This window comes from Oncorhynchus clarkii, chromosome 5 (assembly GCF_045791955.1).
Source record: "Oncorhynchus clarkii lewisi isolate Uvic-CL-2024 chromosome 5, UVic_Ocla_1.0, whole genome shotgun sequence".
NCBI lineage: Eukaryota > Metazoa > Chordata > Actinopteri > Salmoniformes > Salmonidae > Oncorhynchus > Oncorhynchus clarkii.
In genome coordinates this window covers 16,636,889-16,657,330 of record NC_092151.1, presented here as the reverse complement: position 1 = coordinate 16,657,330, position 20,442 = coordinate 16,636,889, and the positions used below count along the sequence as shown (strand labels likewise).

At 42.3% G+C, this 20,442-nt stretch overlaps 1 protein-coding gene across 1 annotated transcript in view; it reads right to left on the bottom strand.

The window, feature by feature from the left end:
• Positions 1-16,794, bottom strand: part of LOC139408450 (lipoxygenase homology PLAT domains 1a) — a 50,041-nt gene extending 33,247 nt beyond the window's left edge. The window contains exons 1-8 of the mRNA XM_071152362.1: positions 16,697-16,794; positions 16,032-16,636; positions 11,615-11,729; positions 9,346-9,426; positions 3,261-3,448; positions 785-883; positions 492-640; positions 234-357 (exon numbers count right to left, since the gene is read on the bottom strand). Coding sequence (XP_071008463.1) covers positions 234-357; positions 492-640; positions 785-883; positions 3,261-3,448; positions 9,346-9,426; positions 11,615-11,729; positions 16,032-16,636; positions 16,697-16,794 — 1,459 coding nt within the window. The remainder of the gene's footprint in view (positions 1-233; positions 358-491; positions 641-784; positions 884-3,260; positions 3,449-9,345; positions 9,427-11,614; positions 11,730-16,031; positions 16,637-16,696) is intronic.
• Positions 16,795-20,442: the final 3,648 nt, after the last annotated feature.

Sequence of the window (20,442 nt, the reverse complement as noted above, 5' to 3'; positions counted from 1 at the left end):
GAGGGGTTAGGTTATAGGTCATTCAATGGATTATATTATAAAAGCCATCATAACTAAGACCATGTGACCTGACCATAAAAAACTCAGGTCACTAAAGTGAACATACAATCTGATTTATGTATCTGATACAGAATACAATATTGGAACTCAATGTGCTGTCATTATGATGGTGGGCTCATAGAAATCCTATAATTTATTCATAATTCTATATGTAATTCTATGGATGGGCTCACCCATGGGCTGTGTTGCTCCCACCAACACATCTCTCTGTATCTTTCCATCTTCTTCGTCCATGGCGAACCAGCGATTCACTGGAAACTCATACACCTCCTTGTTCCCCATGTCATCAATGACCACCTGGAGAGAGATAACATGTTGTGTGTGTGTGTGTGTGTGTGTGTGTGTGTGTGTGTGTGTGTGTGTGTGTGTGTGTGTGTGTGTGTGTGTGTGTGTGTGTGTGTGTGTGTGTGTGTGTGTGTGTGTGTGTGTACCTTATCCAGACACCATCCAGCTGATGAGCCCCTGTTGTTATGGCCAATGGTGATTTTCTTTAGCCTTCCCAGGTTTGGTGATTCAATAGTAAACTTGTCCTCCGTGCCTCGCTCAAAATTATCTTTGTCACTGTCCAGCCGTCTCTCCCCTTTAATTATATAGAAACCGTATTGTGATATAGAATTAAATCAAAGCGCTAATGACAGAGCTGGTATTCTCACTGCTAATAACTCAGGAAAGAGCTATATCTTCAGTTTGACCAGTTAAGCTACACGAAGAGTCTAAATCTCACCTGTATCGCCATGCTCTCCAAAGATATTCAGGAAGACGTCAGCATCAGTCCCGCTGCCCTTCTCAGCAGAAGTGAACACACTCACTATGTACTTATTCACTGTAAAATGATCAAATATCAAAAAGCACAGCATATTTATGAACTTAGTGATATTGTACTGTATGTATGTGTTCTCATTCATATCTGACAGTGAACCGGTTATGTCATGATATTTCACATAGACAATGCCATAATGGTACCTTTCAAGTTATGCGACCATTGTCACTGAAACTGTAAATTTGACTGTAACCTCTCAGTTCTAACCGTAAACTCTCAGTTCTAACTGTAACCTCTCAGTTCTAACTGTAACCTCTCAGTTCTAACTGTAACCTCTCAGTTCTAACTGTAACCTCTCAGTTTTAACCGTAACCTCGCAGTTCCAACCGTAACCTCTCAGTTCCAACCGTAACCTCTCAGTTCCAACCGAAACCTCTCAGTTCTAACCGTAACCTCTCAGTTTTAACCGTGAACTCTCAGTTCCAACCGTAATCTCTCAGTTCTAACCGTAACCTCTCAGTTCTAACCGTAACCTCTCAGTTCCAACCGTAACCTCTCAGTTCTAACCTTAACCTCTCAGTTCTAACTGTAACCTCTCAGTTCTAACCGTAACCTCTCAGTTCTAACCGTAACCTCTCAGTTCTAACTGTAACCTCTCAGTTCTAACCGTAACCTCTCAGTTTCAACCGTAACCTTGCAGTTCCAACCGTAACCTCTCAGTTCTAACTGTAACCTCGCAGTTTCAACCGTAACCTCTCAGTTCCAACCGTAATCTCTCAGTTTTAACCGTAACCTCTCAGTTCCAACCGTAACCTCTCAGTTCCAACCGAAACCTATCAGTTCTAACCGTAACCTCTCAGTTTTAACCGTGAACTCTCAGTTCCAACCGTAACATCTCAGTTCCAACCGTAACCTCTCAGTTCTAACTGTAACCTCTCAGTTCTAACTGTAACCTCTCAGTTCTAACTGTAACCTCTCAGTTCCAACCGTAACCTCTCAGTTCCAACCGTAACCTCTCAGTTCTAACTGTAACCTCTCAGTTCCAACCGAAACCTCTCAGTTCTAACCGAAACCTCTCAGTTCTAACCGTAACCTCTCAGTTCTAACCGTAACCTCTCAGTTCTAACCATAACCTCTCAGTTCTAACTGTAACCTCTCAGTTCTAACTGTAACCTCAGTTCTAACCATAACCTCTCAGTTCTAACTGTAACCTCTCAGTTCTAACTGTAACCTCTCAGTTCTAACTGTAACCTCTCAGTTCTAACCATAACCTCTCAGTTCTAACCGTAACTTCTCTCTATTCACATGTCTAGTCTCATGCCTCATGATTCTGTTTGTCTCCTCCTCCTTTCTCACAACAGACCACAGACAGACAGCCCATAGTTCCTCTAATCCTCAATGAGCTAGTTTCCAAGTTAAATATTCATATACTGTGTGTGTGCACTTCTGTGTGTGTGTGTGTGTGTGTGTGTGTGTGTGTGTGTGTGTGTGTGTGTGTGTGTGTGTGTGTGTGTGTGTGTGTGTGTGTGTGTGTGTGTGTGTGTGTGTGTGTGTGTGTGTGTGTGTGAGCCTACAGTAAGGGTGTTCCCATGCCAGCTGTCTGGTTTGGAATAACAGGTCTCCTTGAATAGACTTGAAAAGTAGGCACGAGCAGAGGCATGATCTGTGTCCCCTACCATGGTGACATTTGTCCCCAAGACACACCCTGCATCCTACTCTCTCTCCATCTCTGTCTAATAAGGAGTTGTAAGGTGACGGTCACATGGTAACAAGAGGACTACGATGCTTACCAGCCGATTAGGCTCCATGGGGCACCTTACACACAAGTAACAGTAGGCAGAGTAACTTACGTAACTTTGGTTTACGCTTAAGAACATGGAGTGTGGGTTAATTAAGCAAAAAGGCACGAGGGGGTATGGGATATGGCTATAAGTCACAAACCCCCAAGGTGCCTTATTGCTATTATAAACTGTTCACCAACTTAATTTGAGCAGTAAAAATAACTGTTTTGTCATACCCGTGTTATATGGTCTGATATACCACGACTGTCAGCCAATCAGCATTCAGGGCTTGAACCACCCAGTTTAGAACTACAATTATAAACTGGGTGGTTCGAGCCCTGAATGCTGATTGGCTGACAGCCGTGGTATATTAGACAGTTGTGTTATTCATAAGAACAGCCCTTAGCCGTGGTAGATTGGCCATATACCACAAGATACCACAAGATACAGCATGCTGCTCCTAAATTATATTAAATTAAAGGGTTTTCCTTTACATCATATACTGCATGCATTTTAGAGTGCATTCACTGCAATAGGTATGCAGTGGACAGTATGAACTGTAGAGTACAGTCTTGTGCAATGTAGCCTACACATCTTCTATGTGGATTTAACCTGTATAGCATACTGTGTGTAAAGGTATGCACTCCAGAGTAACCTACGTTTGGGGACATCCATGGGGTTGAGGCTGCCCAGCAGGTCTCTGACATACAGGCCATCCCCCTCCTCACGGCTCAGCCAGTTGTTGCAGGCGAAGTAGAACCGCAGGTGTGGACGGTTCATGTCGGTCACCACGACCCGGTCCAGGAACCAGCTGGCGTTCAAGCCACCTGTGTTGTCATGTTCAATCCTGGGGACACAATGACAGTCAGGTACTGGAGGAAACGTCTCCTCATTTGACAATTAGTCAAATTTCCACCCACTCTGACCATAGTGGGTGAAAACGCAATTTGGTGATGAAATTTCACTTCCTTATGTTATAAAATACATTTTACCAAGACACATATGATTATTCATGTTCTGAATCGTTCAAGAAATGTATTTCTCTAACATTTAATAACAGTCTATCCAAAAAGTCGGATTTCGTGACCTAATACATCCAATAACAAGCATCAACAGAGCAGTGCAGCTTTCTCACAGCAACTTAGAGGATTTTACATGTTTTGGTGGCCATCTACAAAGTTGTTTCCACGGGTCTCAAAAAGATAAATTAACATGACATGAACTGAATTAAATGTAAAAGGCTTTGAAAATAAAAAGCTTGCAGTACGCTCAGTGCTCTGTTTACATTTCAAAGAGATACACATGTTTTTTTCCTATAAATCTTCAAAAAAATTAAATTTCTCATTACAATGAAAAGCATATACTAAAATCTGAAAATAGTACTACATGTCACGTCTCAAAACGTAGATCTTACCTCTTGTTGTTTTATGTCCTGTGGATTCGAGAAGAAAGATGACGAGTTCAAAGTGAGCCTGTCAAGTAATTAGTAGTTCATTCTAGCACCTAGATGACAAGATGCTGTGCATTTTTCTAGATTTAGTCACCCTGTGCATAGACGTCAGTTCAACATCTAGTTTTGATTTACGTATGGTTGAGTTGTCAAATAATGTGAATTCAACATGAAATCAATTTCACCATGATGCCATTGGATTTAGGTTAAAAATTGTATGAATAAATAGGAAATTCCCTTAAATTGATGACTTTTTGCAAGTCCAGTCAAGTTTCCACATTGAGTTGATTCAACGTCATTACATTGATTTATTTTGTCGAAATGATGTGGACATTTTGATTCAACCAGTTTTTGGCCTATTTGGTCATTTTGGCCATCCTGCAAGTGTAAAAACTCCAATACATTTTGAAGGGATTATGAAAAAGACATGAGGGTTGGACCATTGGTTTTCTTAGAGGAGTATTGGACACCCAACAATTAGCCTTCTGATATTCTAACTCATTCTATAGGATACACAACACTGTTAAACAAAAACATTTGTTAATATAATATTGCAACTACGAGCTACCATGTTTGCAACTAAGCTGCCACCATTTGGAAAGTACTGGGGAAGCACTCCAAACAAATGTTGGGATGATAGACCTAATGGGTTTTTTCGGAGCATATGCAGGGAGACACATTTGCATACCTTTTCAACACCTTCATAATGTTGGCAGCTTATTGGGAGGCTAGTTTTAAAACACTTTATTTTTACAGAGAACAGCACTGAACTTTAAAAAAACAAAACAATAACACTCACTCACTCAATATTGTAGCTGAACTCGGAAATGATAGACTGCTAGCCTAGACTTGAATTACCTTTTAATTTATTTTCCATTTTCTGATTTTTGTTGTGGCAAAGAAATCCCAGAGAAAATACGGTGCACCGGCCTCCCGGGTGGCGCAGTGGTTAAGGGCGCTGTACTGCAGCGCCAGCTGTGCCATCAGAGTCCTGGGTTCGTGCCCAGGCTCTGTCGTAACCGGCCGCGACCGGGAGGTCCGTGGGGCGACGCACAATTGGCCTAGCGTCGCCCGGGTTAGGGAGGGCTTGGTCGGTAGGGGTGTCCTTGTCTCATCGCGCACCAGCGACTCCTGTGGCGGGCTGGGCGCAGTGTACGCTAGCCAAGGTGGCCAGGTGCACGGTGTTTCCTCCGGCGCATTGGTGCGGCTGGCTTCCGGGTTGGATGTGCGCTGTGTTAAAGAAGCAGCGGCTTGGTTGGTTGTGTATCGGAGGACGCATGACTTTCAACCTTCGTCTCTCCCGAGCCCGTACGGGAGTTGTAGCGATGAGACAAGATAGTAGCTACTACAACAATTGGATACTACGAAATTGGGTAAAACATTTTTTTTAAATAATAAAAAAAAATAAAAAAAAAAATTTCACTGAAAATACGGTGCACTCCGACACTTGTTTCTCACAGAGGTCATATCATGAAAGAACACAAGACGCTGTATAACTTGGGTCAAAAGTTTCGGGTAGCCTTCCATAGGCTTCCCACGATAAATTGGGTGAATTTTGACCAATTCCTCCTGACAGCTGGTGTAACTGAGTAAGGTTTGTAGGCTTCCTTGCTCGCACACACTTTTTCAGTTCTGCTCACAAATTTTATATGGGATTGAGGTCAGGGCTTTGTGATGACCACTCCAATAACTTGACTTTGATGTCCTTAAGACATTTTGCCACAACTTTGGGAGTATGCTTGGGGTCATTGTCCATTTGGAAGACCCATTTGCGACCAACCTTTAACTTCCTGACTGATGTCTTGGGATGTTGCTTCAATATATACACATAATTTTCCTCCCTCATGATGCTATCTATTTTGTGAAGTGCACCTGTCCCTGCTGCAGCAAAGCACCCCCACAACATGATGCTGCCACCACCGTGCTTCGCGGTTGGGATGGTGTTCTTCGGCTTGAAAGCCTCCCCCTTTTTCCTCCCACGATGGTCATAACGATGGTCATTATGGCCAAACAGTTCTATTTTTGTTTCATCAGACCAGAGGACATTTCTCCAAAAAGTATGATCTTTGTCCCCATGTGCAGTTGCAAACTGTAGTCTGGTGTTTTTATGTTGGTTTTGGAGTAGTGGCTTCTTCCTTGCTGAGCAGCCTTTCAGGTTATGTCGATATAGGACTTGTTTTACTGTGGATATAGATACTTTTGTACCTGTTTCCTACAGCATTTTCACAAGGTCCTTTGCTGTTGTTCATGGATTGATTTGCACTTTTCGCACCAAAGTACGTTCATCTTTAGGAGACAGAACGCGTCTCCTTCCTGAGCGGAGGCATTTTCCAAGTTGTTTAAAGACACAGTCAACTTAGTGTATGTAAACTTCTGACCCACTGGAATTGTGATACAGTGAACTTTCAGTGAAATAATCTGTCTGTAAACAATTGTTGGAAAAATGACTTGTGTCATGAACAAAGTAGGTGGCCTAACCGACTTGCCACAACTATAGTTTGTTAACAAGAAATATGTGGAGTGGTTGAAAAACAAGTTTTAATGTCTCCAACCTAAGTGTATGTAAACTTCTGACTTCAAATGTAGATCAACATGAGATGGTCTATAAAACAATCCAAAAAATCCCTGCCCCATGGCAAAAAGTTTACAATTTGATTTAAAACAGCATCATTTTCTCTTAGCCTCATGACAGAATGTCTAGGATAGCATTATAAAACTGCGAATGATTATCTTTGCACCATTGCAGAATGTGTACAAATGCCGGAAGTTAGCTGACCCCCTCTCGCCAAATGCGGGAACCCCGAAATGTGGTAGTCTCACCCTGAGTGGAGGTGTAGGCGTACACTGTATCAATTACACTGGACACCTGCTTGTCGAACATCTCATTCCAAAAGCATGGACATTGATATGGAGTTCATCCCCCCTTTGCTTCCATAACATCCTCCACTCTTCTGGGAAGGTTTTCCACTAAATGTTGGAACATTTCTGCGGGGACTTGCTTCCATTCAGCCACAAGAGCGTTAGTGAGGTCGGGCACTGATGTTGGGAGATTTGGCCTGGCTCACAGTCGCCTTCCAATTCATCCCAAAGGTGTTTGATGGAGTTGAGCTCAGGGCTCCGTGCTAGCCGTCAAGTTCTTCCACACCGATCTCGACAAACCATTTCTATATGGACATCACTTTGTGCACGGGGGAATTGTCATGATGAAACAGGAAAGGGCCTTTCCCAAACTGTTGCCACAAAGTTGGAAGCACAGAATCGTTGAGAATGTAATTGTATGCTATAGTGTTAAGATTACCCTTCTCTGTAACTAAGGGTCCTAGCCCAAACCATGAAAACAGCCACAGACCATTATTGCTTTTCCACCAAACTTTACAGTTGGCACTATTTATTCGGGCAGGTAGCGTTCTCCTAGCATCCGCCAAACCCAGATTCGTCTGTCGGATTGCCAGATGGTGAAGCGTGATTCATCATCCAGAGAAGTTTTTCCACTGCTCCAGAGTCCACTGGCGGTAAGCTTTACAGCACTTCAGCCGACGCTTGGCATTACACATGGTGATCTTAGGCTTGTGTGGTGCTGCTCGGTCATGGACCTTGCTTCCATAGTCTGTTTGGAACTCTTTCGTTTTGCAACCGAAGACAGACGATGTTTACACACTTTAGCACTCGGCAGTCCTGTTCTGTGAGCTTGTGTGGCCTACCACTTCGCAGCTGAGCCGTTGTTGCTTCTAGATGTTTCCACTTCACTATAATAGCACTTACAGTTGACCGGTGCAGCTCTAGCAAGGAAATTTGACGAACTGACTTGTTGGAAAGGTTGCATCCTATGACGGTGCCACATTGAAGGTCTTCAGTAAGGCCATTCTACGGCCAATGTTTGTCTATGGAGATTGCTTGGCTGTGTGCTTGATTTTATACACCTGTCATCAATGGGTGTGGCTGAATTAATTTGAAGGGGTGCCCACATACTTTGTATGTATAGTGTTTGCATGTAGTACAATAGAGAATAATCATGCACAAAGTAGCATACACAAACGCAAAGTATGTGACATATATTCACATACTCGCCGCACACATAGTCTAGTTTTTGCGAAATATGGAGCAGCTCACAGAAGAAAGACATTGGTAGCTGGTAGGGTAGATATCTGCCAGTAAATTCTATCTAAGGCAACAATGGTTACGCAAACCAGGTATCTAAAAAGTTTGGTCCGAAGTCTTGGTTGAATCTTTGTCATGTGCATTTCAGTCCTCATGCGCTCTTTGAACATTTCTGAATGCTTTCCCAAAAAACCTTCCCAATTAAAAGTAGGCCTACCTGGCAGAACGACATCATGAAGATTTTTCCCAGACTTCAAAAATGGTCTTCTGATGTGGTTTAAGCAGTATTGGGGACTTAAAACATCAAATTTTTGTAGTTTTTCTATAAAAAGTGTGGTTTTGAGAGTGAAAACCTGACAAATCTATAGAAAACACATTTAAAACTTAGGAAAACGTCATTTTTCACACAAGGTGCCTTTCCTTCGCCATGCGGGCCGTTTGGGAAATACCTGGAGAAGTATACTCACCACTACACCACTGACCAGTCCTGCTACGACATTGTGAGTAGGCCTTTTTTTTGCATAGTTAAGTTCAGTTTTGCAGAGATAAAATGTCGCACAAAGTGGCATCTTACAGATGAAATATCCTATGTTATGAGAAATTGTAGGCCTATTAATTTAGGTAGTGGTTAATTGACAATTAGCCCTGGAAAGTTTCAGAACACATTGAAATGGATAATGAAGATGGTCTAGAGCAGGGATGGGTAACTAGTGAGGGGACCGGCGAGAGGGCCACTAAAATAGGGGGGGTGGATGTGGATACGCAGACCCACAAGCCACTGCGGCCCCTCGTGATGAGTTCCGTTTTTTATGTGGCCCCCACCCCCATAAAAGTTGCCCATCTCTGGTCGAGATTTTGCACTTCAGATTTTCCGATGTTTTATTTTTTTTTATTCCTATAAAGATATAGCTCTAGGCTACTACCAACACCCAGGGCATTGCAGTCACTCAGACAATCTATGTCTCCTCACTTTTAAGACTGGGATGTGACCCAGATCCCATCTCTAGCACCATCATTATCACAACCCCCAGTGAACAGATGGTGCTTCACGCTCAGTGATCATTCTGAGGAAATCCCCCACAGGCATTATAAACTCAGTCGGCGACTACAGGACAGTATGCTGTTAATGTAGTGTACTATAAGTTAAACTAGTGGTTTCAGTCACCATGATGCCATCACCATAAGCCATGCTGTACCTCAGCTTCTTCAAGGGCCCAACATTGTGTGTTTTAATCCGGAACACGTCCGTCTTATTTTTCTCAAATGCCGTTCGGCTTCTGTAATGTGAAAAAAGATAGCATGAGCAAAAGAGAGAGACAGCCTACAAGATAAATAGGGATAAAGATAGATCTTGTCAATTGCAGCTGTTGACAGATTAGACCACTTAGTGTGAGGCACAATGAGGATCTCCTGCCAGGCTGGTAAGGGTGGCAGAATCCCAGTATTCTGTTGCCCCCTCTAAAATATTGGTAACACTTTCTTTGACATGAGTGGTCTTGAATGTACATGACACCTCATGATAGGTCTTATGTCATATTCATGTCATATGAACCATCAAATAAAGTGTTACCTGAAAGACAATCCTATTGTCTCTGTCACAGGGTGGTAGAATCGGACACCTGCCCAGAGACAGTCTGGGGTTTTGGCACTCCTCTACCCACTCCTCTACCTCTGACAGTGACAGATAGCTGGTGTCTCTGCGGCAGGTCCTTCTCTGCCATCCGTGGTGAATCAGATACGATACCCTCCGACAATAGAGAATAGACCTGGCATTGTCATTGACCCACATTTCTCTGAATGCTCCCCTGCCCACAATGATGGTGAATATTCAACTCTATGTGATAATGCCAGGCCTGCACTCCCTAAATAAAGGACTAAATGACTGTCCAACACTGTGTCTAAAATGTACCTGCAAAAGAAATTCAAACTGACATTGACAAAACAAATCAACCCCAATGCAAACTTTGGAATTCATGTCACTTGAACAGTTATATCTGCACAGTTCCATCGGAATTCCAAAATGTTGCATTTCGCTCTGCCTTGATTGTTCCAATCTTGCAGACCTGTTGAAAAGCAGAGCTTCCACTTACCTGTATCATGATGCAAATGTTCATTGATCATTCCATAATACAGGTAGAACATACAGGACATGGGCTATATCTGAGTAAGGTGAAACTGTACTCCTCAGTTGTAATGTTGGTAATAACAATAAAGCTATATGTCACAGCTATTTGTAATGAATTACACATTGACACATGGACCTAGAAAACATGAATATACACAGCAGACTGCATACATACTATATGCACATACATTTGTATATATACAGTGTCTTTGTATGTTCATCTGTATATTCTGTGACATATTGAGTCAATGTGTCTAATGTGATGGGGGAGAATGACAGGACTTCCAGGTGTGAGTGACAAGGTGTAGTCAACTGTACTATAGATGAGGCCTAGGTACAGGATACTGTATACGTGTAAATCTATCTGCGTATCCATGGGTGTGTAGTGATAAGGAGAGCCTGCGACTTGCATGATAACAGTCCCTGTACTATGGGTCCTCATATTACAACACGGATTAGTGTGTCGTCTGGAAATGACATCGTGGTCTTCTTTCATTTGCTCTAAATGAAAAGAAGACCGGCCATGTCACGTAGTTCTTCCTTACTCCAGATACTTTGTGTGTCCATTATGTGTACGGAGTGCATCCCGTACTTTAGCCAGGCCTCTATCAAACGCATTACAAGCTTTGCTTCCTCTCATAATGGATCGTATCCATCAGTCACATCATTTCTATGACCATCTGGCAAACGTGATAAGGCCAGTTCTTAAAATGATCAGTAGCTTTTTTTGTGGTTTGATAAATGTATTGATTTGATAGTTGAGGTCAGAGCAGCATCACTAAGTCAGCTCATGTGAGGCTCATGTGGTTAAAGTTACAGGACTGCACTCTTATACAGCCTCATACCCACAATGCAACACAACACAGGTAATCCTACTGTAATAATCATCCTTAGGTAGACCGATAAAAATACCTCTTTTCTGTGCTGAAGAATCAGAGAGAAATGCAAAGGTTAAAGGTTAAAGAGTAACAGTTGGCATAGAAAATGATTTTTTTTCTGCACAAATAGTAAAATTCCACATTGTACATCCCATTCACAACATCCAAATTGTACATTCATGAATTAGGATGAAAACGTATACCTTGTCAATGATTCACAGTGTATATAATTCAATGCTAGCAATAAATGAATACTAAAGATTGAAACATATTGACAGAGCATTTTGAGTTCAGGATTACGTTTATAAGATAATATGGAACATGATTGGGAGCGTGTCCTTTTATAACCCTGACCCTCTGTGAGTCAGTAGTTCATTATAGTAAGTGATGTATTCCAGCATTTATTTTTAGTACTACCGCAGAGCTGACATATGCATTAGGAGAAAATACCATAGAACTCACTTGCTGGCCAGGTGCACTTTGGGAGTGATGCCAAAGTCTCCAAAAAGAGTGACAAACACATTGGCGTCTGTGCCTGCCCCTCTCACATCACCTGTGACAGTCACCACCTCATACACTGAGAGACAGAGAGAGAGAGAGAGAGAGAGAGAGAGAGAGAGAGAGAGAGAGAGAGAGAGAGAGAGAGAGAGAGAGAGAGAGAGAGAGAGAGAGAGAGAGAGAGAGAGAGAGAGAGAGAGAGAGAGAGAGAGAGAGAGAGAGAGAGAGAGAGAGAGAGAGAGAGAGAGAGAGAGAGAGAGAGAGAGAGAGAGAGAGAGAGAGAGAGAGAGAGAGAGAGAGAGAGAGAGGTGAGGCATAATTTAATTAGTTGATTTGATACATTAGTTGAGCCCACAACACAACAATCTATTCAGAAGCCCTGCTGAAACGCAGATTAAAAATGTTGTCCTTCTGCTTGTGGGCATGACCTCGCTTTACAGCGTCAGCTGAACATTGGGCCTGAACCCTGTCCAATCTATTTCTCCATAAGTTTGACCAGGCTTCATAAACAAATAGGATAAAAGTAAGATCATAAGAACTGGCAATGTGTCACCTGAAAACATGTTGATAGCCTTTTACGATGGCGCAATTAGTAGCATTATGTTTCCTTCCATAGAGGCCTGCCAGGGAACTCACTGCAGATAATCTGCCGTTGGAGAATCCATGCCTGGCTGCAAGCCTACTAAGGCTTTCTCTCTCACATTTCAGAGCTGGATTTGTGTGTCTCTCTCTCTCTCTCTCTCTCTCTCTCTCTCTCTCTCTCTCTCTCTCTCTCTTTCTTTCCCTTTCCCTCTCACTCTGTCTGTCTGATTAACTGACAGCCTCCAAACAGACAGGGAGGAAGGTAGATGAACACTCCTCAGTATCGTGTGACTGTGTTTGTTTGGAACCCACCACACCCGTCTCTCTGTGTTTATGTCTGTGACTAAAGCATGTGTAGATGTGTTTGTTTGGAACCCACCACACCCGTCTCTCTGTGTTTATGTCTGTGACTAAAGCATGTGTAGATGTGTTTGTTTGGAACCCACCACACCCGTCTCTCTGTGTTTATGTCTGTGACTAAAGCATGTGTAGATGTGTTTGTTTGGAACCCACCACACCTGTCTCTCTGTGTTTATGTCTGTGACTAAAGCATGTGTAGATGTGTTTGTTTGGAACCCACCACACCCGTCTCTCTGTGTTTATGTCTGTGACTAAAGCATGTGTAGATGTGTTTGCTTGGAACCCACCACACCCGTCTCTCTGTGTTTATGTCTGTGACTAAAGCATGTGTAGATAGATGTGTTAGTTCTACTGCTAAAGCTGTAAGTCAGTGGAAGGGCTTTCTATAATTCCTTGAGTCTGGTTTTTATACAAACAATATGAACCTGGATTGTTATAGGTTCCCGAATGATTTCCTTTGTTATATTATGTCTTCTTCCTTCATCAGGCTTCATTAGGCGTTTTCTATGCCACTGAGAACTGAAGGTAAAGTACACTTAGAAAAAGCTTTGGCTTTCCGCCTTGAAGAACCCTTTTTGTCTCCAGGTAGAACCCTTTTTAGTTCCAGATAAAAACCCTTCTGGGTTCCAGGTAGAACCCTCTGTGGAAAGGGTTCTACATGGAACCAAATAGCGTTCTTCAAAGGGTTCTCCTATGGAAACAGCCAAAGAACCCTTTAAGATTCTAGATAGCACCTTTTTGCACATGGTAGTAATAGGATAGAGCTTGGGCTATAGAATAATGTAACCAGGGCGTTTGGGTAAAACCCCCTGGCCAGTCAATAGCATTAGGTAACATGCAGATAGATCATGGTTACAGTTTTTCTCAATTGCTAAATCACAATTTCTGAAACCTTGCTCCATTTCCTGAAAACATTAAACACAAAACCTCATCTTCAAGCACTATTTACATAACCTCTGACTCCTCTTGCAAAATGAAACATTCACCTCAAAACAGTTTATAAACAAAGTGATCAAAATGATATACACTCTCAAGCAGTCAGTAAACAATGCACCGAAAAATAGAAAACACATTGTTCAAAACATACAATTCTCAGGGAGAAGTACATTTTTAATCTAAAAAAAGATTCATATTTTTTCGTCATTGTCTTTTGATGAACGAAAACATGTTCTATCATAGTAGCTCAAAATGGATCAGAAATTACTACTCTGCTTTGCTCTTTGCAATTTTGTTTTTTGTTCTTGCTCCTCCTTGTACCCCTATTTTTACAGTACTGTACCCTGCATCTCACAAACTTGTCCTTTGTCTCTGTGATACTGTAATTCTTGTTCTTTGTTGATATGAACCTGCAACCAGTCAAAATCTATTGAGCAGTCAGTACTGTTAATAAATGGAAAGCACAATGTTCAGGGCCATACAATTAATCCATTATACAGTATACAGCCTACAATGCACTGTACTACAGTATCCATTCTCAGACTTTCTCCTTCCCACCTTCAACAACCTGTTTGCTCTCTGAACTGGCTTATATTGGTTGTGTCGCATCATTTGAAACAGGTTAAATCAGTTTTAAGTGGTTGTGTTCAATCAATGACATATGTTCTCTATTTGTATTTGACTGTTGCCACTTGTGTTTACCAGTATGGATGACATGTGCATTAGAGTGCAGAATGTGTTTTGAGAATGAGAATGTGTTTAGAGTTTTGCTGAAAAGTCTAAGTGAGATCTGCAAATTGTGTTTTACCATGTGAAATGGTTTAAGGTATTGACAACAGACTGCATAATTAGGTAAATGAGTCCAGGCAACTGAGAACTTTGTTCAGCCAATGGGGTTTAGTGTTTTAGCAATTGAGAAAAAAATCAAGGGTAAATACCAGGGCCTGTAAGTAGAAGTCCCTGGTAAATACTGTATGACATTGGGTAAACATTGATTGTACAGCCTCATAAATTATACAAAATGGAACCTTGTGTGGTATTCCTCTGGAAACATTCAGATGACCCCAGCATTGCACTGATAGCCTCAACCCTAACAGTGAAAATTAGGAGCAGTTAATTATAAAGACACCCAAGAAAACATTACGAGAGAGAGAGGGAGAGAGAGAGAGAGAGAGAGAGAGAGAGAGAGAGAGAGAGAGAGAGAGAGAGAGAGAGAGAGAGAGAGAGAGACAGAGAGAGAGAGAGAGAGAGAGAAAGAGAGAGAGATGATAAAACCTGATCTCGGAGAGACCTGATAAAGAGCGATGATAAAACCTGATCTCAGAGAAAGACCTGATAAAGAGAGATGATAAAACCTGATCTCAGAGAGACCTGATAAAGAGAGATGATAAAACCTGATCTCAGAGAGACCTGATAAAGAGAGATGATTAAACCTGATCTCAGAGAGAGACCTGATAAAGAGAGATGATAAAACCTGATCTCAGAGAGACCTGATAAAGAGAGATGATTAAACCTGATCTCAGAGAGAGACCTGATAAAGAGAGATGATTAAACCTGATCTCAGAGAAAGACCTGATAAAGAGAGATGATTAAACCTGATCTCAGAGAAAGACCTGATAAATGATTATAAAAAGAGATGTGATAATGGTATGACCTGATGAACCTGAGCTGATATGTGTAGAAGATAGAGAGTTATCCTTCTGGAGCCTAGGTTAGCAGGCCAAGCCTTCAGCCAAGCCTCACTTTATCAAAGCCAGGTAACTGAGAAGACAGACACCTATCCTCCTTAGGCCTTAAGTGATGAGACACCACTAACCCAAACTGCGTCTCCATCACAGTCACAGAGCAGACTAAATATAGATCTGCTTTTGTGTCAACTGCTTTTACTAGCAGTGCAATGTAAAGATGAAACCTACCATTAACAGTATTATTTTAAATGGAAAATGGTCTTTAGTGAGCTATTTAAAGGCTTGCTATAGCTCTTTCAGTAAGGCCCAGCTTAGTGTGTGTGTGTGTGTGTGTGTGTGTGTGTGTGTGTGTGTGTGTGTGTGTGTGTGTGTGTGTGTGTGTGTGTGTGTGTGTGTGTGTGTGTGTGTGTGTGTGTGTGTGTGTGTGTGTGTGTGTGTGTCTGGTCTCAGTCCTTGCCCCTGGCACCCAGCGTTGCTCTCAGCTCTACCCCAACCTTTCCTCCCAACCCTGGCCCTAGGCCCTGGCCCTAGGCCCTGGCCCCAGCCTGACTCCAAACAGCTGTCGGCCTCTCAGTCTCTGTGGGGCTTCATTCATGTGGAACACACTGAGCTTTCATCCAGGGACAATCACAGAGGGGTCCCCAGACAGGCTCTACAACAACACAGTAGAGTCCAGCTTGGCTGTAGAAATATAACTCAGTGCCACTTCAGAATACAGCACTGCTTAGAACTGGAGTACCTTACAACCCAGACTTACAGCTGAACTATGTAGAGGTACTGTCATGCCCTAGCTGGGAGCCGTCCCATGGTCCTACCTTTCTTTTTGTGGTACTCTTCCTCATAGCCATCGGAGGAGTCCGTTTGGTAGGTCATCAGCTCATTGTAGTAGATCTCAGCGTAATCCACCTGCTTGGCCTTGGGCTTCTTCCCTTTCTTCCCTTTCTTGTCTTTCTTGTCCTCATCACTGTCGGCCGATCCCTTCTTCTGCTTCTTCTTCTTTTTCTTCTTGGAGTCTTCTTCTTCTCCCTCCTGATCTTCCAAGAGGGGCTCCTCATCCTGAGCTTTCTTCTTCTTCTTCCCTCCATCTGTGGACTTCCTGCCTTTGGACCCCATCTCCTCCTCTCCCTGTTGGTCTCCCTCAGAAGACGACTTCTTTTTCTTCCTCTTTTCCTCCTTAACTTCTCCCTCAGTCATGTCCTCTTCTTCGGATTTCTTCTTCTTGGGTTTGGTTTCGATGGTGTCATTGTTGTTCTGCTCGTCATCTCCCTCTTGCTCATTTTCAATCACTTCATCCCCCTCCCTCTTCTCTGCATCATCTTCTGCTTTCTTTTTCTTCTTTTCTTTTTTCTCTTTCACCTTATCGTGGCGTTCCCCTTTATTCTTCCTCTCTTTCTCTGGATCCTCGTCAGACTCCTCTGGGCTCTTGTGTTTCTTCCTCTTCTTCGCTCCGTCTGGCTTGGTGTCTCCGCTGGCGTCAGACTTGCTCTTCCCTTTCGGTTTTGGCTCCTTTTCCTCCACGTCGCAAACCACCTCTTCAGTTTCCTCCGTTCCTGCAGTTTTTTTCTCTTTTGAGGGCATATTTTATTCATCCGCTTCCCTGGCCTTCAGTTTCGTAAGAGCTTCCTTGAGTTTCTGGAGGTGTAAGACAATTCATTTGACCCGTGGCGGCAGGCCGCGCAGTGGCCCCTGGGTACACTGGACTGGACTGGCTGGTGTGTGGGTTTGCGGGAGGAGGATGCTGGGGCCGCAGGGAGCTCTGTCTGGCTAGGAGCGCTCCTCCTGGGGCAGGGCCGCCAACACGCTCTGCTCATGAAAAATTACTGGCTTCACGTGACCCACAGGAGAAAGCCCTGTGAAAAAGGAGCCTTGCCGAGAGAACTTATCCTCTCTGCCCCGCGCTGTGTTCTCCATTATTCATAGTGTCAGGATCGCTTTACGGGCCGGGGGCGTCTCGCTTTTACCTATGTGCACACTCAAGCACACGTACACTCACACACCTACAAGCACAAACACAACACACACCCCTCTCCACCACCTGGACACACATAATGCATTATCATGAACAACTGCACGACATGACTGAACATACAAGGCCTAAGTGTATTGAACTCATATTAGTCCTATGCATGGAGCGCTTACCTGCAGCTAGTCTAGAGTCAAACTAAAAGTCCAGCTGTAAGACGAATGTCCAAACAATGATTATCTTATGGCTGGTGCTATGGATCCACTTTGCACCTCAGAGAGCTGGTTAGAGAAAATATTTTATATCTGACAACCATTAACCATAAAGTAAAACAAAAAAACAAGTGTAAAAAATAAATGTTTTTTGACCAGAGAAAACAGCATTTCATGCGAATCAACACCATTTAGTGTTTTCCGTAACACTTTATTATAAGCTCATTAGTAAGGCCTTATGAGTTGTTCATAAACATCTAGAACTACATTCATAAAGTATTATGACCAAGCTGTATGATGCATTATGATGAAAAGTTCTATAAATGAGCAATAAGGGGCGGCCGGGTAGCCTAGTGGTTAGAAAGTTGGACTAGTAACCGAAAGGTTGCAAGTTCATATCCCCGAGCTGACAAGGTACAAATCTGTCGTTCTGCCCCTGAACAGGCAGTTAACCCACTGTTCCTAGGCTGTCATTGAAAATAAGAATTTGTTCTTAACTGACTTGCCTAGTTAAAAAAATAAGGCCTGAGGGGGTGTGGTATATGGCCAATATATGCTGTTCAACGCCACATACAACATACAACACAAACCCCCGACGTGCCTTGTTAATATTATAAACTGGTTACTAACGTAATTAGAGCAGTAAAAAAATATACCTGTGGTATACGGCCTGATGTAACACGGCTGTCAGCCAATCAGCATTCAGGGCTCGAACCACCCAGTTTATAACGCCTAATACAAATCATGTATCATGTATATCACACCTTCAGTAAAGCTCCATCCATAATGACCTCTGCTGTTTAGAAGGAGTCAGGTTAACCCAGCCTCACCTCTGACCACTGCCTGCAAGAACAAGGTATTTAGCTTGTGATTTACAAACTGATTTACAAACTATCATCTACCTACTTACTAGAGTTTGGTGTAGGTTAAATACTGTGCATTGTTGTGGTTTCAGTTTGCTTGTTTAATCAGGAAATGCAGGACATCTCTTAAGCCGTTTCTCCTACTCTTTTAAATGCAGTTGAATAAAACATGTTTTAATCACACAGACCCATGTTTAATTCACATGGACAAAGGATTCAAATAGACGACAGACGATAAGACAGGTTAACCACTTACACAAAGCTACAGGCAAAGTAACACTTGATCTAATCCTGGATAAAAATCCAATCTCAAGTAGTACTGCATTGTACTTTGATATCCTGCATTCTATGAATGCTAAAACAAATGAAAAGGTCAGCACAACTTCCTGTTGAGGGTTGAGAAGTTTTTAAGAAAAAAGTAACCTCAGACGATGTATTATTTCGGAATCAAGTTCATGTGCACATGTGGCACACTCCATAACCTTTCGTATACATATCTGCACCTGTGCATGAGCCAAACCGCTTCATTAGGCTTATTGCTGCTACCAGATACCGGATCATCTAGACAGGAGGCGGTCAGGGGGGAAGGAGATTAAGGAAGGGGATTGGAGAGGAGGGAAAGAGATTGGGCATAATAATCTTCATATCTCTGTAATCAACTGTCTGATGATACCCAATCCACAAATGACTGCAGATAGTCAGGTCTTGTCTCAGCAGTTAACCGCAGAGCATATCTAAAAATAGCTACATGATTGACTGATTGATTTGTTTTATTATTATAGTGTTGGTCATCTTCAGGATGCCCAGCCCACATGGACTTATAAAACACTGCATTTGCTGTAGCTAAATAAATAAATCATGTATATATATGTTCACCACAGGAGGTTGGTGTCACCTTAATTGGGGAAGAGAAGCTCGTGGTAATGGCTGGAGCTGAATAGGTGGAATAGTATCAAACAGATTATTTCCATGTGTTTGATGCCATTCCATTTGCTCAGTACCAGCCATTATTGTGAGCGGACCTCCCCTCAGCAGCCTCCATTGATGTTCACATACAGTATACAGTATATACGGCAGTGACATACAATTGAGAAAAGAAAACAAAAACCTTTTAAGTATAGAACTTCTCTTGTCGCGTCTTCCAAGATTTGGAGATCAAATTTGCAACCAGGAACACTTCTTCTCTGAATTGTCATTCAAGGTTTTCTTCAGCACTACTACAGAATAGTTCTGTTGTTGTTACCATTTTTTCAAACAAGGTTTCTCTTAAATCATCATATAATGTACAGTAAAATAAAAAGTGCAGTTCTTCGCAGACTGTACTGTACATAGCCACTCTTCTTTGTTTATGGCATTGAACCTACCTACTTCCATTCCCAGGTGAGGTATCCCGGTTCTCAACTGGGCACACAAGGACCTTTGGTTTCTGGTTAGGTGAGAGGTGACATGAGGTTCTGGATCCTAGCTGTCAGTTGACCATTTCTCTTTGTAGTTTAGGGTTCATTTGTGTTTGATCACTTTGATATTGCATCATAACTTATTTCTAAATACAGTATGTGTTGTAGATCAGCTTCCTTAAATATGTCATTGAGTTCCTTTGTCCAAGGGTAGTTGTGTTTTATCCTAGTTGAAAACCATGTTTGTTATTCTGTCTTCTGGCATATCAATAACATGGTTCCATAACCTAATAATTTCACCCCTCTGACCCCCCTTTCATGGGCTCCAAAACCATGTCTCATTGAATAGCAAGGCTTGGGGCAAACTTATGCACTGCTAAAAAACATTGTATGGCTCTATTCTGAATAGAGTTTGCTGTTTTGGCTTTTTTACAAACCCAGATTCCAGCAGCATAGTTCAATATAGGACACACACATGAATTATAGAGCTGTGAATATGTACCAGGGTCTTTAGAGATTTTCAATTTACTAAGAATGGACCCCAACACTCTACTTTCAGAGTCAGATATGGACTTGATACCCTCCTCAAAGGTCATATATTGATCAAAAAGGAAACCAGGGTATTTACAATGCACTCAGGAAGTATTCAGACGCGTTCCCTTCTTCCACATGTTGTTACATAACAGACTTTTTCTAGAATGGATTAAACAACACGTTTTCCTCATCAATCTACACACAATAGCCCGCAATGAAATGCGAAAACTGTTTTTTAGAATATTTTTCAAATGTAT